At 34.2% G+C, this 16,838-nt stretch overlaps 2 protein-coding genes across 2 annotated transcripts; both read right to left on the minus strand.

The window, feature by feature from the left end:
* Positions 1-465: 465 nt before the first annotated feature.
* LOC132192194 (uncharacterized) lies at positions 466-4,904 on the minus strand. The gene is made up of 4 exons (XM_059607461.2): positions 3,209-4,904; positions 1,759-1,866; positions 1,031-1,143; positions 466-799 (listed from the first exon to the last, which is right to left on the minus strand). The coding sequence occupies exon 1, from the start codon at positions 4,751-4,753 to the stop codon at positions 3,296-3,298; it is 1,458 nt and encodes a 485-aa protein (XP_059463444.1). The 5' UTR covers positions 4,754-4,904; the 3' UTR covers positions 466-799; positions 1,031-1,143; positions 1,759-1,866; positions 3,209-3,295.
* Positions 4,905-6,286: 1,382 nt separating this feature from the next.
* On the minus strand, positions 6,287-14,330 carry LOC132166195 (serine carboxypeptidase-like 20). The gene is made up of 14 exons (XM_059576978.2): positions 13,889-14,330; positions 13,594-13,739; positions 12,879-12,955; positions 12,594-12,716; positions 12,383-12,485; positions 12,274-12,311; positions 12,058-12,159; positions 11,235-11,315; positions 10,899-11,141; positions 8,814-8,879; positions 8,616-8,737; positions 7,190-7,303; positions 6,736-6,781; positions 6,287-6,608 (listed from the first exon to the last, which is right to left on the minus strand). The coding sequence occupies exons 1-14, from the start codon at positions 14,029-14,031 to the stop codon at positions 6,525-6,527; spliced, it is 1,488 nt and encodes a 495-aa protein (XP_059432961.2). The 5' UTR covers positions 14,032-14,330; the 3' UTR covers positions 6,287-6,524.
* Between the last annotated feature and the right edge of the window lie 2,508 nt (positions 14,331-16,838).

A 16,838-nucleotide genomic window follows, 5' to 3' on the forward strand; every position in this document is an offset into this window, starting at 1 on the left:
AAATCGGATAAGAGTGAGATGTATAGCAATACTCTGACACGTATCTAAAATGCATATGATTATCATATACTTTATAAAAACTGAAAAAATATTTGGGGTAATTCAATTGCTTTTATGATTAACATATATTTTAAACAAGTGTCAATTGAATAGATTAAATTGAAAGAAATTATTCTAATCCAAATTGAAAGAAAAGCTTATCTGAAAAATTATTGATTTTTTTTTTTTTAATTAAATCTCAACTTTTAAATTAAAGATTGAAATTTAATTAAAAGTTATTATTTTTGAAATATGAATAAATATGATAATTGTTATAAAGAGTGTCACTCGGATTTGGGTTCATAAAAACCAATGATTTTTTTTTTTATAATTATTTTTTAAATATCATATTCCTTCGTTTAAGCCACATCCAACATATTGAGAGACATTATCAACTTAATTAATTGATACCCATAATAAAACTGTTCAATCAAAATTTATCAGAATAAATTTTCTATGATATATTGAAGGGGAAAAAAGAATCAGAATAGAAAGACTCCCCTCTCATCTGTGTCTCTCCCACACATGAAACTTATGTGCTGCAAGCACTCAACTATAACTTACATATTTCTTGCTCATAAAATTAAATTAAATTAAAAAAAAAAATTACATATTTCTCTCATATTGGTTTTCCAGCCAATGCCACACAAAAAATTGAATAATTCAAATTAAGGTGCAATTCCAATGGAAGTTTCAATAATCAGAAGATCTGACCTTTATGGTTAAAAGGGTCAGATTGTTATCATACACTTGTGTATACCTGCAGAGAAAACAAAGAGTAATTTAGTAGCAAGTCATATGGGTCTTTTCAGTAATGTATTGAGCACTTGGCTGAAAACCATTGCTTTGAAAATGTGTAGAAACAGAAAGAAAACCATCCATTTACTGCAATGATTATGAAACATAGTTCTTTCATGTCAACATACTATCCCAAAGTTCTTGAAGGGGAAGGAAAAATGAAAATAGAAAAAAGAAAGGGAAATGGAAGTACCCAGCAACATTTCCATTTGAAGTTCAAGGCCTCCATTCATCCCCAATCTTCTATGCAACTGATCTCATCCATCTTCACTCCCAGTGTATGGAAAACACATATCATGATCACCACTGCAGAAAAGTGAATAGAAATGCTTATCCAGTGATCAGAAACCACATTTTAGAAAGATATCAACTAAGTCAAAAGCATGTACATTGTCTTATGAAAAATAACAGTGGGAAGGAGTTTTTAAGTAGAAAACAGTCTAGAAGCAATCCTGTCTACTTATAAAACCTCTACGTGGCTGTAAGAAGAGATCCGTGGGATAGCTTGGGGGGATGACGGGAATCCATATTTCTTTCCCATCATCATCTACATCACCGGCCATTCTTTGTATGTGAAGGAGATATTTCTTTCCTTCTGTTTCTTTTCTTTTTCTTCCTCTATTTCACTAGTGGAAATACAAAGAGACCATAATGTACTTGCTGAATTTAGTTCCATCTAAATCTGTTTTCAAGATACCTGTCGAGCTATCTTGAAATATATATATATATATACAGAAAAAAAAAAGAGCATCTAGAATCTTATGATAATTGTGGAACCAAACAGTATAGATCCCAACTATTTTCACATTCTTTCATTTTATTTGCAATCCAATAAAACATTGAGTGAAAACAATACAAAGCAACGTAAAGTTTCTTGACAGGCACTTAAGTTATTATGAACAATCAAAGTTGGAGATCTACCTGAAAATAAGTGCCAGATATCCCCTGGAAGTAAGGTTCTTGTGGTGTAATTGATCATGCTTCCAGCATCATGGCCATCACTTTTTCAAAATTGTTTGATAAAGTTTTCTGAAAAGTGTGTTATAGTGTTTGAGAGGAGAAGAGTTTTTGAGATGGTTAGAGAAACATAGCCTAGAGCTTTTAGCCCTTCATGACAATACATGTATAGAAACCAATAATACGTACGTCCAGAAACCAGGGATTCAAATTTAAATTTACATAAAATATGCTGCTTTATTTCATAGTAACACATAGTCTAGTTTGAAGTCAAATGCTGAGATGCCAAGAGGATGAGTTCGTTACTAGTCCAGCAGAACTAGTCAAATGCTCGACAACAGTATCCTACCAGTACAAAGAAGAGTAAAACACTTACTCTACTCTAGAAATGGAGCTCTATTTAATTGAAGGGATGGAGGCATGGAGCAAGCAAAAGCACAAAACTAATTGCTATGGGCCTCAAACTAAACTCCATTTGCTGTGTGGCACAGAACTAAATAACATTAGCAATAAACGCATTCTTACCTAAAAAATGTAAGACTCGGTACAATCAAATAAATCAAGGTTCAAGCATCCTTACTAACACCCTAGAAAAGCAGTAAGTGTAAACAGAACAAGGATCAGAAAACCATGAGGGTTGGACAACTCAACAAAATGCTCCTGAGTTTTGGCTGAAGACAATCAAAAGGATGAAACAGACTGTAACTTAGACAGGTTAACGATTCAAATGTCCAACAGTTCAGTCTATTTTGGTTTTATAACAATGGCCTAACTTGCAAGCACCTAGGTTCTGCATTAACACCGAATCTGACCAGCAAATTATAACCCAAATACTTTTATAATAAATTAGGCCAGTAAGCATCTATGACACTCATGATCACCAAACTATCAACTACTTTTATAACAGACAACAATGAAAGATGCTTACCTTCTAGTGAATAGACAAAGAAGCAAATATGATTATCAGAAACTTTCTTTAAGTTGACAAGCTATTCAGACAATGGTAATCTAAACTGGTTCCCAATCCAATGTCCAAGAGCTTAGGAAAGCTTATAATACCTAGGCAAATTCAGGTTAGAAGCACGGGTTACTTAATTGTTGCACCTAGTTAACAAAGAGTATGTATTCACATTTGAGCATAACATACATTTCTATTTAACAACCTTTGACATGCAGCTCACAAATTAATTTCAAAAGAAGGAACATTTAAAAACATCCACTCCAATAGCCAATGGACATAAAACTACCAAAATTCTAAACTCAAAAAGATTATTCTACAATAACTCCGTATCAGCCAAACTTTGAAATAAATCTTTTATGAATATAAGCTGCCAGTAGCAATTAGGGAAACAAACAATCTTAACTCATAGAAATATTTCTGAACGAATCAAATCTACTCAAAGCAAATAATTACCCTTTAGGGTTGAGTAGTGATGGGTCAAAGTGTGAAAGTACTTTTTGATGTTGAAAAAGTAGAAAGCCCTCACAGAAACTTCTAAACCTATTCTTGAATTGTTCTATCCGTTTGAATAGCTGACAACAAGTCAACCAACATTGCATTGGTCATATTTACAGAAAACCCCTTCGCAACCATTATTTGGAGGTATTTTACAGCCCTGGATGTCTCATTATGCTGCAGTGTTCCTCGAATGATTGTCTCATATGTGAAAGCATCAGGTGAGCAACCATTTCCGTCCATTTTTTCAAGCAGCTCACTTGCTTCATCTAGTAGTCCCTCTTTGCAAAGCCCTTTGATCATTATAGTGTAAGTCCGAATATTAGGTTGCAAACCTTTGGAAGGAAGACTATAAAAGAGTTCTCTAGCAGTCATAATTTTCCCGGCATTACACATACCGCCAATAAAGATGTTGTAAATCACAATATCAAGGCAAAGCTTGTAGTCTTCCATCTCTTGAAACAATGCCATTGCTTTGGAAAAATTTTCATTCTTAAACAGACCATCTAACAAAACAGCATAAGTTCGGAGATTTGGACGGTTGCCCCAAGCTTGCATCTTATGCAGTAGCTCTTGTGCAGCCTGGGGTCTCCCCACTCGACAAAGCCCACCTATAAGAGTGTTGTAACTTACAACATCGAGATTCATTCCCTTGTTAGACATTTCATGAATGAGACTCATTGCCTCATCAATTCTTCTACTTTTACAATATCCATTGATCAATATGCCATAGCTAACAACACAAGGCAACCAACCGTCCTCAACCATAATATGAAATGCTTTGACTGCCTCATAAATTCTGTTTTGCGAACAGTAACCATCAATCAATGAATTATACGTAACTGGGTTAGGCTCTATACCTCTCCGAATCATCACACCAAAAACCTTTTCGGCCTCTGTCAGCATCCCCTGTTTGCAAAGTGCGTCCACCAATATGCTGAAGGTAAATATATCAGGGCTATGCCCATTCTTGTCAATCTCATCAACCAAACACATAGCTTGATTGATTTCACCCAGAAGACAGAGCCCCTTGACAAGAGTGGTTAGAATGTTACAGTCCGGTTGATGACCAAGTTTCAAAATTCTTGCCAAGACAGAGAACCCAAAATCCACCCGGTGTAAATGGCAGAAGGAATTAATCAAAATACTAAGAGTATAAACATCATGGGAAATTCCCAGAAGTTCCATTTCTTTAATCAGAGTAATAACTGTGGAGTAATGCTTCATTCTCGCAATCGCACACAGCAATTGTGTGAAATCGACAATGGTAGGCAAAGGGTGCATGCGAACCATTCGACGAAAGAACCCCAATGCATCATCGAGACTCCTTAAGCTTCCGGATTTGCATTGAGCTCTCACAGAAGCCAAGAACTGAATTGGGGTTTCCACATTCTCTCCGGAACAACAAGAAGAATAGTTCTGAGCATGAAATGAAAGCCTTACATGATAATAGTGATTCAGTAGGAAAGCAAGAGAGTTTCTCAATTTAGCAGCACTGCCCATTCTTCTCTCAAAATACTCGATAATAGCAGAGCGCTTCTAAAAGCATCCTCAAGCTTTCCATTACTTGGATTTCGCCCAAATTTGAAGGAAATCTTCAAAAACCAACATTTATCAAACTCTTATCTTTTTTCCAAGTTGGTTCTCGTCAGATATATATATTCTCTCTAAATTTGTTGCTCAATTTTCCTTAACTATTCAATTTTATTATTTATTATTATTTTTTTTTTACAGCATACGTAAATCGTTAAACCCTAAAAAGAGAGCATAGCAAAGTGGGGGGAGTTACGACTCCCTCCACCAGCCCCCTCTCTGGCTCTCTCCCTCCTTTTTCTCGCCTCCACCGTAGATCGAAGAGAGCGCGTGTGTCAATGGTCATCGGGGTGCATTCTAGTGACGCGTGAAAGTGTGTTGGGTTTTTGTTATTGTATTTTCATTGTTTTTAAATAAAAATATATCATCACTATATCTGTTTTTAGTAGCAATCGATAAAGTGGAGTTTTATTCATTTTCTTAGGTTTTGTTTTCATGAATCCTTAAGAATAACGGAATTGGTTTCTGGTTGGTCTTTTGTTTTCTTATGGTTCATTTTCTGAGAGCAAACCATACACCGATGATGAAAGAGTTATCAGACATAAAGAAGAATTGTCACTATGATAGAAGCAGCAAGTGTGATTGCGATTGATAAAACACTAATAGTAGAGATAAAAAAGCTAGGAAATCAATGACTTGGCAGCGAATAGAGACATGATTCGTCGAAATTTGCTATAGCTCTAAAGCTAATTAGGACAGTGACTTTTCATAAATATTGTTTTACAATAGTTCGAGAGACTATTGTTTATATCATAGATAATATTTGAGTTGTGAAAATTTCAAATTGTATCTTTGGCATTGTATTTGTACGGAGCATTTTACCTAATTTGATTGTTATATCAATAAAGAAATAATTTGTTAAAAAAAAAAAGAATATCATATTTTAGAAAATATGAAGGGATCCGAATGACATTGAACATCTGACTCATGAAAGTATTGCATTGAAAAGAAGCTATTGGAAATCAATAAAAATAATATTTAAATGAAGTATGGAAATATTTAGAGAGAGATTGATAAATGTAGCATTGGAAAGTGGCTAACTAAAATGGTAAAAGTAGGTTTTTTTAGCGAAAAATTTTATAGAGCTTATTGAGAATGCTTTAATTCGGCTAAGCGGCTCAAAACAAGCCAACAAGCCAATTGGGGTCGGATACAGGCTAAAACGGCCAAGGTCCAATTTATGAATAATTTAAATTGGCTAAAACATCAGTTGGAGTCAGAAACGATTTTCATTTTACAAGTAATTTAAAGGCCATTATAGTTTGAGAATTTAAACTGAGCCCTACATTTTTTATCTTTTTCTGCTTGCTTTTGTTTTTCTTTTACACGCTTTAGGGCAAGTGCATTTACAAATTCAAATTTACATTACAGCAAGTATTAGATTTCACAACTGTAAGGTAAAATCCAAGGTGATTGTCCAAATCAAAGGAAGTTGTTCAGCCACCAAATCATATCATTTTCCAATTTCTATTATATAATCAAGTTTCTCACATACTCTTAAACTACATATATTGAAGGGGGGAAAAGAATCAGAATATAAAGACTCCTCTCCCTCTCTCTCCCACACATTAAACTTATTTGCTGCATGCACTCAATTATAACTTACATATTTCTTGCTCAGAGGGAAAAAAAAAAAAAAAAAAAAAAAAAAGAAAGAGAAAAAAGACCTTACATATTTCTCTCATATTGGTTTTCCAGCCAAGAACCGTCTATAAAAATCTAATGCTTCTTTTGGTTTGTATTCTGGGACAGTATGTCCAGATCCCTGCACCAACACAAGCAAACGAACATATGATCTTCAAGAATGAAAGCCGCAAATAATTGCATCCTTCAAATTAAGGTCCAATTTCAATATAAGTTATAATATAATCAGAAGATCTCCATGGACTGACCTTTACGGTTAGAAAGGTGAGATTGTTGTCATACCCTTGTGTATACCTGCACAGAAAACAAAGAGTAATTTAGTAGATAGGGACGACAGTTCATGTTCATGAATCCAGTTCGGATCGTGTCAAGGCATGAGTATAAAACTATTTAAGTCAACCCCAACTCAATCCATTTAATTAAAAGAGTCCAACCCTAATTTCAATCCGCTAATTTTGTGTTGGGTTCGTGAGTTGTATAAAAATTTTTCAGCCCTATCGATATGGGTATTTACAAAAATGTATTGAGAACTTCGCTGAAAACCATTGCTTCAAAAATGTGTAGAAGCAGAGAGAAAATCATCCATTTAATGCAATGGTTATTGAAACATAGTTCTTTCATGCTAAGATACTATTCCAAAGTTCTTGATAGAGGAAGGAAAAATGAAAAAAAAAAAAAAAAACAGGGAAACGTAGAAAGTACCCAGCAATTTGTCCATTTGAAGTCCAAGGCCTCCATTCATCCAAAATCTTATATCCAATTGATCGCGTCCATGCTTGACTCCCAGTGTATGGAACACACATATCATGATCACCACTGCAAAAAAAGAAATAGAAACGTGTATCCCATTATCAGAAACCACGTGTTTAGGAGATATTAACAAAGTCAAAACATGTTCGTATCTCATTAAAAATAACAGTGTGAAGGAATTTTTAATTAGAAAACAGTTTAGAAGCAATCATGTCTACTAATAAAACCTCTAAGTAGCTGTAGTAGAGACCATGGGATAGGTTGGGCGATTTACAATATGGTGGAGAGCTATCTTGCAATAGTGTATTACAATGCTGACTTATCACCAAATAGAAAAGAGACACAAGCATAAACATCAGCAATTACTGAATATGTTCAAAGGAATAGAAAACTCCAGGTCAGCGCTTCATATTAAATCAAATGTCTCAAGGATCAGATTATGAGAGCAAATACTACATTTCAACAGGTCAATGGAAATCTGAAGGCCACAAGCAACGTAAGTTGTAATTTTTCTTTTTCTCTTCACATAACTACTATAATAGTAACTTCAGTGCCAGCAGGCATTCTTGAAGAATTATACCCCACCAACTTAGGTTCTTGCCACTGCCACAATTAAAAGAACCCAACCTCTCAAACAAGAAAATTTTTTGCAAGGATTCCTTGCATTTTATATCAGTATATGTAGGCTGCAACAAGCATAAATCTAACTTGACCATATATGAAATGTCAGTATTCAAAAGGAGAAAAAAAAAAGAATGTCATGGTAGCAGTAACCAGATTTTAATCAACTGATTGCAGTTAACATTTTTCCATGCTCTATGCCAATGTAGAGCCACATTATCATTCCGAGATTCTTCTTTTTCCAAGGTTTTTTAACAGTCAGATGAGCTTGAAGAAAATGCAGCCTCAAAAGTGTTCTTAAAGTAGGTCAACAAAAACATAGCTGAAACATTAATTATGAAAACTATAGAGTTTAGAATTAATCAATTGTGAAAACCAAACTGTATTAAGAGTAGAAATCATCTCTACTTTGAATATGGATTTACTAAAAGACTGGAGGGGAGTAATGAGGAAATGTATGTGAGGTTTGCCTTAAACGGATTGGGGATTGATGAAGCTAAAAGGATTGGGGATTGATGAAGCTAAAAGGATATATATATATATATATATATATATATCAATCAGACCAACGAAAAAGAAAGAGCATTTAGAATCTTAAGGGAATTGTTTGACCCAAACAGCATAGATCCCAACAATTTTCATATTCTTTAATTTTATTTGCAATCAAATGGAACAATGAGTGCAAACAATCCAAAGCAAAAGAAAGTTTCTTGGCAGGCTCTTAAGTCATTAAGAAACATCAAAGTTGGAGATCTACCTGTAAATAAGTGCCGGATATCCCCTGGAAGTAAGGTTCTTGTGGTACTTGATCATGCTTCCAGCATCATGATAATATGAGATTCTGTCTGTGCATAACTCCCAACTACCCGCCACACTTTCCTGTTACACAACATGGATCGTAATATTTACAGCTTTCATAATCTAGTGTGAATTAGTAATATTTAGAGAACCATACATCTTCAGCGTGAATAGCTTTCCTGAGTGCTTTATCATTCAACCATGATGTTGCAACCTCATCATCCTACAGAAAATAAATAAATAAATGAGAGAAAAATTTTCTGTTAAGTAAAAGAGAGCAAGTTACTTGAAGACAATCCCAGTATTGTGGGCAAAGTAGTCCAGAAAAAACATAAGCAAGAAACTATTTTATCAACAATTTAAATAAACCATGGCATCACTGAGAACACCAATTTGATCAGTTGTTGACAAAAAATAGTGAAAAGGAAATGGCTTGGAGAATCTATACCAGAAACTAGGTGATGGTAAAGTTTTTGTTTTTGAAAAGAGTACTTTTTTTATTGTGTTTTGAAAAGAGTTTTTGAAGAGGTGAAAAGCATTTTCAGTGGGGTCCACATTTAAAAAAGTGTTGCGGGATCCACAAAAGAAAATTGTTGAAAAGTATTTCTGAAAAGCAAAAATCTGGTAAGTGTTTCTAAAAATTGAAAAAATTAAAACAAAAAAACACGCATATCCTTTGTTGCTCGGCCACCCCCTCTCCTATGTTTGGGGTGGTTGCTCAGCCACCTTTGTCTTATTTGGGTGGACGCGCATCAACACCCCCCTTCTCTTTGGTTTTGAGGGTCGTCGTGCAACCCTCCCCAAACCCCACCCCCCCCCCCCCCCCCCCCCCCCCAAGGGTCATTGTGCGGCAGCCACACCCTCTCCTCTGTTGGAGGTGGCCTTGTAGCCATTTTTTTTTAATAAGTCAGCCTCTACCCTCAAGAAAATAAGTTAGTGTTTTCAAAATATTCTTGTAGGAAGGTGCGAGAAGTTTTCTAGAAAGTATTTATCTTTTGAAAAATGGTTCGTGATTTTTTTGAAAATCATGTTAGTGGTGAAGGCCACTTTTCAAAAATGTTTAGTGTAGAAAAGAGAAAAGAGTTTTTGAGCAAGTCAACAAACATAGCCTAGAGCTTTTAGCCCTTCATGACAATTCATCTATAGAACCCAATAATAGGTCCAAAAGGCAGGGATTCAAATTTAAATTTACAATATGCTCCTCTATTTCATAGGAGCATAGTCAAAGAATGGGAGTTCCTAGAAATCCTAATGTGGCTTCCAATCCTATCCCTAATTTGAGTCAAGTCTTTGTTCTATTGGTGTGCTCATGATGTTTGTTCTACATGACAAAAACTTGGTCAAATTTCATCTCTTCTTTCACTAAATAGTGTTACATCTAAGTACCCATGCTGCATTTAACTTCAATTTGACCTACTTCATATCTTGCCAATCATACATTTTCATCTCAGCCACAACAAAATATCCATCAACGTGCTACTTAGTCCAAATAGATAAAGGTTATACTGTTGCCTTTCCCATTATAGTTGATTGCTAGGTATTGATCTCTTAGGACTCCAGAAACATCTTTCTACTAGATTTTCTCCCAAAAATAACAGACTTTGTTTTGTTAGACCATTCTTCTCCTCATTTTTGTTTTCTATTTTCAAAACAAAAACATTAACAAACAACCCAAAATACAAAACACTCAACTGTTTTCACATTTATATTACACCAAATCACTTTTTCAAACCAAAAACAAAAAGCACCCTCCAAAACACATTAACAAACGGAGCCAACTTTTTCATAACAAAGCTCACCTCCTATGATAACTTAATTGAAGCATCTAATCAAAAGTATATAGCAGTCTTATATGACAAGAAAGCACCCAATATTATCACAAACTCTATAGCAAGTAGAGAAAGAAAAAAAAAATCAAGAATGGACATGATCTATAGAAGAAAAGGGCATCATAACTTGAATAAGAATATAAGAAATCACCTCTTCATCAACAGTAATGTCGGAGTACATGCCACAAATGAGTAATTTATACTAATGCATCTTATACAACTAATAGTAGCATGAAAGAAGATATATATGAAATGAGAAGAAACAGCATTTCAAAGTTGGCTTCTTTCAACTTTCTCAGAAACCTAGATGCTAATACCCATGTTTGAGCAAATTAAGCAGTGCCAAATCACCAGTAGAGAAAAGGAACAAGAGAAAAAAAAAAATTAGATGTATAGTAATATACATAACTTACCGTGCATGGAACATTGTTGCTATTTATTAGCTGTGGCCAAGTTGGAACATATCCATCTCTCACAGGAGCTCTAAGAGGCCAGGCACGACCAAACATTCTTTTTCTAACAGCAAGAGGCCTCTCAGTCTCACCTAGTCGGCGGAAGCTGGATGGTAACCTAATGTTATCAGTTGCAATCTCTCTTATATCTGTGCCATGATAGCATGGTTCTAGAATGTCGTATATGTTTAAACCATCTATGTCCTGTGGATTAATAAGAATGTTAAAGTAAATGAATGGGCACATAATTCAAATTTCAATTTCTTCTATAAACCGTCATAGTAGATAAGTTATTACCTCATCAACTTTTGCAAGCTTGCTCTGACAGGTTTCATCAAGTGAATTATAGTAGTTTCCTTTACACTCATTGTTAACCTCCTGCAATATGTAGCATAGGTGATTGGAACCATGTTTGGGGGTAAGGGAACTATCTAGCCATATTTGATAGGAAACTTGCATTTTTTGAAAGACGAATTAAATTTCAAATGTTTTTTTGTTCTTCTTTTTGTTATGCAATTTATATCCCATAAATGTATATAAACCAACAATATTTTAAATGTTACAACCACATTGAAATTAGTTGCGTCTCTTTTAACTAATCAAAATAGCTGGAAGTAACTTCCAAGAAAGTTAATAATAAAATTTTATCAACTAATTAATACAGAATAAAACATAACTGAGAATAGACATTCCTGACAAAAAAAACTAGGGGGAAACTACATAATTTAGAAAAAAAAAAAAAAAAATCAGAAATTGAAAGATTGAGGGGACATTGTAAATTTGTTTGTAGTTAGGGGGGGTAAATGTACTTTCCCCAAAAAACTACTATTATGCAATATGAGCTTCAACTTGTTTAAAGAGGTAACAGTAGGGAAATTATGTTTGTTAACAAGAATAGTTTCCAGGACCATGTGAAGTCAAAGACTGAAATTGGTAGATATCCCAACATCAAAATTTTAGATATGACTTGGAAAATGGAATAAAAGGTCAAAATGTTGATATTTCATAGTCTAGAACCCTAGTCAGTGCAACATATCTTTTTTTCTTTCATTTTGGGCTAAGTGAGGCTGATGAAATTGGCATCACTATATACATCAAAATTTAGAGGCTCCACCGGTACCTCAAATAGGTCATCAGAGATTAGGCCCATCCCATGTGCAAATGGAACAAGAGCATTGCCATCAAAGTCCTCATCTGCAACTCCATTTCCCACCAAGTAACCCTGTATACAATGAATTCAGATTGCATTCATAACTTTCAAAATTAACAGACAAAAAAAAGAAAAAAAAAAAAAAAAAAGAAAAAAAAAAAAAAGAGAATAGCTAAAGATACACACCTTGAAGTTCAGAATGGGCTTTATACCAGCATCAATTCCTGTAAAAATTTTAAAACTGCCGTTTAGTTTTGATTTTAATTATTGCAAGTTCAAATATCAGAAAGAATACCATTCACTACTTCAAAAGCTAGAGTCGGCACATATACTCCAGCATAGGACTCTCCAGCAATAAAAAATGGGTTGGAGAGGAACTCTGGGTACAACTCAAACCACTGGTTGCACAACAGTAAAATGTAGACAATTAGTATCCGAAAATTAAGAAAAATAAATAAAAATCTATCAACTAGTTTGTAAGGCTTTTAAAATTTTTTCCTTTTTACCTTAAGGAGAAATGTGTGTGTGTCAGAGGCAGTCTTTAGGTCGCCAGTTTTATAATCTGTTTGATTTTTTGAGTAAGAAAATCCAACACCAGCAGGAGAATCCAAATATATAATGTTGGAAACCTAAAATGTAAAGCAGAATTATAGATGAGCGATTAAACGTGGATATGAAAAAAAGGAAACAGTACAAAATCAAACTCATTACAGTCATTTCTTAATGTTTGCATTAAGAAAAAAAAAAATCTATTTTCTTTTTTAACTTAGAATTAGTTCAACAAATTCAACCTTTGACCAGCTGTACGGATTGAGGTGCAGTTGGGGAAGGCCTCCCTTAGTCTTTGCTGCTTCAAAATTGAATGGGCCTGCAAAAATCATAGAAAAAATACTTTACAAATCAATTAAATTCAAGCACATAATTAATATTATAAGACTTTTAAGCAGTACCTAGAAGTAGAAAGGCATAGAAGTACTTGAAATCAGAACTATCTGTTTTAGATTCATGACTATTCAAAGGCTACTACAATAGACTGCCCACTAACCAGTAAATAAGATCATGTTATAGAATTTATGATTCTAATTTTGGTATAAGAGAGTAATTAGCACAATTCAATAATAATAATAATAAAAACACTGAAACACAATCATTGGAACTGTTGGTGAACTTATCTTAGGTGATACTCAGAACAAACTATAATCAAATAAAACACAGTAAGAGTCAAAGCCTTTCACTAGTCATGAAAAATCAATCTCATTATCATATGTCCCACATGCCCCTTAATGTTAATGATACTAGACTAATCAAACATGAAACACCAATTTGGTCAAACCTTATCATCTTCTTAGTCTTCAAAATACCCAAAACCACACTCATATATGCAGAAGCTCTAATCTAATTTTTTTTTTTTTTAAATGACGGAACAAATAAGGAAAGGGGAACTTCCAAATTCATCAAAAACTAAGAAAGAAAAGAAAAAACTTTATGACAGAATTGAAATGATACCATGTTCATATACAAATCCATCAAAGCTGGAGCAGCCTGGTCCGCCGTTAAGCCACAAAACCACCGGATCCTTTGATGGGTTTCCTTCGGATTCAATAAAGTAGTAAAACAGATTCTTACCATGACTTTGGTCGATTGTCACATACCTTCAAAAAACCCACATAACAAGAGAAACCCAACAAGGATTAATCCAAAACATTAACATGAAAGAAGTTATGGGAAACAGACAACTCCCAGAAAATGGGAAACCAAATTGGATAAAACAAAAAGAGAAATGGTAAATGTAAAGGCATACCCAGAGTAGTGTTTGGAAGGGAGAGTCCCAGTGAAGCCAGGAATCTCTGCTATAAGAGCAGTATTTGGGGCTGACTGGGTGACCACAAAGCTCAAGAAGATGTACACCAACACCTTGTAGATGATAAGACAAGCTCCTGCCATGGCGTGGCCTGAGAGTATAGACTAGTTTGTGGGGTGGGATCTGTTGTTGGAGATGAGACTTGGGAGAGACGTCAACCACACAAGCATGCCATAGCTAAGTTGTTTGGTGAAGAACATGGTTTCATTTTTTTATGGTATTTATTGACGGCGATGCATAGGAGAACGTGCCAAGAATGCAACTTGAGAGATATATGATTGCGGGTTTTTCTCCTTTTGCTAACAACCTCTTGCGATTGTGGTTGCTTCCAAGGCAAGATCAGAGAGAGAGAGAGCGAATGAAGAAAAAAGTGCTGTGGACCTGTGGCTGTGGCAGTCTTAATTGACAAGCGGACGCTGGGAAAAAAATGGCAGGATTGTGGGAGGGCCAATTATAGCTTTACACGTTGTTCACATAATGTTTCTTTATTCTTAAACATTGATGGCAATGAAAAAAAAAAAGAAGGAAAAAGAAAATGAAAAGGAGAAGGCTATTGTGAAGGTGGTTTCATCTAACTATTCATAAACTCTTCTTGGTTTGAAGTATTTGTTGATGTGATGAGGCAAATGTGTCGCTAATTGCTCTATCTTGATGAGGTGATTCTTTGTAAGAGCATTACTTGGATAAGATGTAATCAACAGTTCATATTGAATGCATTAGATATAGAAACGGATTTATGGGAGGACTTACAGTAGCCCTGAACCCCCTAAATTACAAGAAAAAAAAAATTAAGGTAAAAAAAATTAATTTAAAGTATTTTTTTGTCAATTGGTCCATTTTCAAAAAAGACTTAGCCCTGAGTCCCCTCGAAATTCAAAGCTAGCTCTGTCCTGATTAGAGATAATTTATTAAGAAAACAAGTGAGTTTCACCTATTTGGACAAGTGCTTGAGTGCTTGCTAGAGTGGGCGTAGCCACGTACCCTTTTCACAAGCAATACGAGTTATTCATTGTACTTAATTTCCGTCCATGAAGTAGTAATGATTTTTCAATCGTTGCTTTAGGAGAGATGATATAATTTGGGCAACCCAATAAGTATGGCTCAATTATTCTTATCATATGCAATACGCACAACTCATTACATCTTATCCCCGTTTACCGAGCACTTGTCCAATCAGGTGTAGCCCACTTACCCTTTTCACAAGCAATGCTTGCAAATCTCATTATATTTCTTCCCCATTCATCGAGCACCTGTCCAGTCAGGTGTAGCCCACGTACCCTTTTCACGAGCAATACTTGCAGTTAATTACACTCAATTCCCGTCCCATTTGCTTTACGAGAGATGCTATAATTTGAGTCGCTCGAGCATATATAACTCAATTACTCCTGTCATGTGCAATATGCATAGTTCACTTACATTCCGTCTCCATTCACAAAGTAGGAATGATTTTTAGACCTTTGCTTAAGGAGAAATGCTAACTATAATGACCATAATTATCCTCGACAGCTTTACTAAAAACAGTGGGAGTTCAATTAAGGAAGAAAGCATTGAAGTTGAATGATCATTGTCCTCGTCAGCTTATCCTGAAAATTATCCACACATTTTGAAGGGTTTTTAGTGGGTTTTACACGTTTCACTCTTATCTCCTAAGAGAAAGGGGAATGTATATATGGTAAATATGAGAAACTCTCCCATCAAACTGATTCAGAATAAGAAAATAAAAGGGTTTTATTAGTAAAATGGACAAAAACGGGATGAAAACTAAAGGAATGCCAAAAGAATAACAGAAAACTAAATAGGAGCCCATCAGGACTTCTTACAACCCTACAATCACATGTGCAATTGGAGTAAACATATACAACGAATTTTGGAAGAAAAATCCTTTTTTTTTTTTTTTTTTTTTTCTCTTTGAATAGAAAAAATAAATAAAAAAATAAATGAAGAAAATGGTGGCTGGTAGAAAAGTAACTCATAAAAGTAATGCAAAAAAATAACTTGTGTTGTTGATTTAGATTGAAGTTTTTGTGGATAAAATCATACCATTAGTTTATATTGTAAAAAAAATAAAAGAAAAAAAAGAATAGCTACTACTAGGAATAAGAACAAAAGAGCTATTCATATTTCTTAATTTTGTAACAACATACATAAAAAAATTAAAATTGAATCAAAATTTCGAAAAACCCTATATATATATATATATATATATATATATATATATGTGTGTGTGTGTGTGTGTGTATTTTCAAACTCATATTAAAAAAAAAAAAAAAAAAAAAACCTGAAATAAAATGGGTGAGCTCATCTGGGGACCAGGGTGGCTGCGACCACCCCGACCTCTTTTGTGGGTGGCCGACCACCCCAATGGGTGGTCAAGCCACCCACTTTATTTTTCATATTTTTTATTTTATTTTATTTTGTTTTGTTTTAAATTAAATTTTTTTTTTAAAAAAATTGTATGAGTATTTTTGAAAAATGTATTACATTCCTTAAGGATTAGCTAAGCTTTTTTTTTTTTTTTTTTTTTTTTTTTTTTTTTTTGACTAAGCTACTCATTCTTGAGTGGCTTAGCTAGTGTGTATGAAATTAGTAGTTCCATGAGAATAAACTATTCACAGAAATAATGTGTTACCAAACAACGGAATAAGTATACTTAAGATTAGTTAGAGTCTGCTTGGAATTGCGTTTGAGGGGCCTAAAAGTGCTTTTAACACTCAAAAAGCCTGTTTAAAAAAAAAAAAGGTACTCGTTTGGTAAAAAAAATTAAAAGTACTTTTAAGGGTTCAAAAAGCCTAAAAATGGTTAAAAAACACTTTTGGCAAAAACTTCATTTTAAAGTTTTTGCCAAAAAGCTCTTTTTGACTTAAAAATTTTATTTCTCAAACGTAATTCT

The sequence above is a fragment of the Corylus avellana genome, chromosome 2, assembly GCF_965113065.1.
Source record: "Corylus avellana chromosome 2, dhCorAvel1.hap1.2, whole genome shotgun sequence".
Taxonomy (NCBI): domain Eukaryota; kingdom Viridiplantae; phylum Streptophyta; class Magnoliopsida; order Fagales; family Betulaceae; genus Corylus; species Corylus avellana.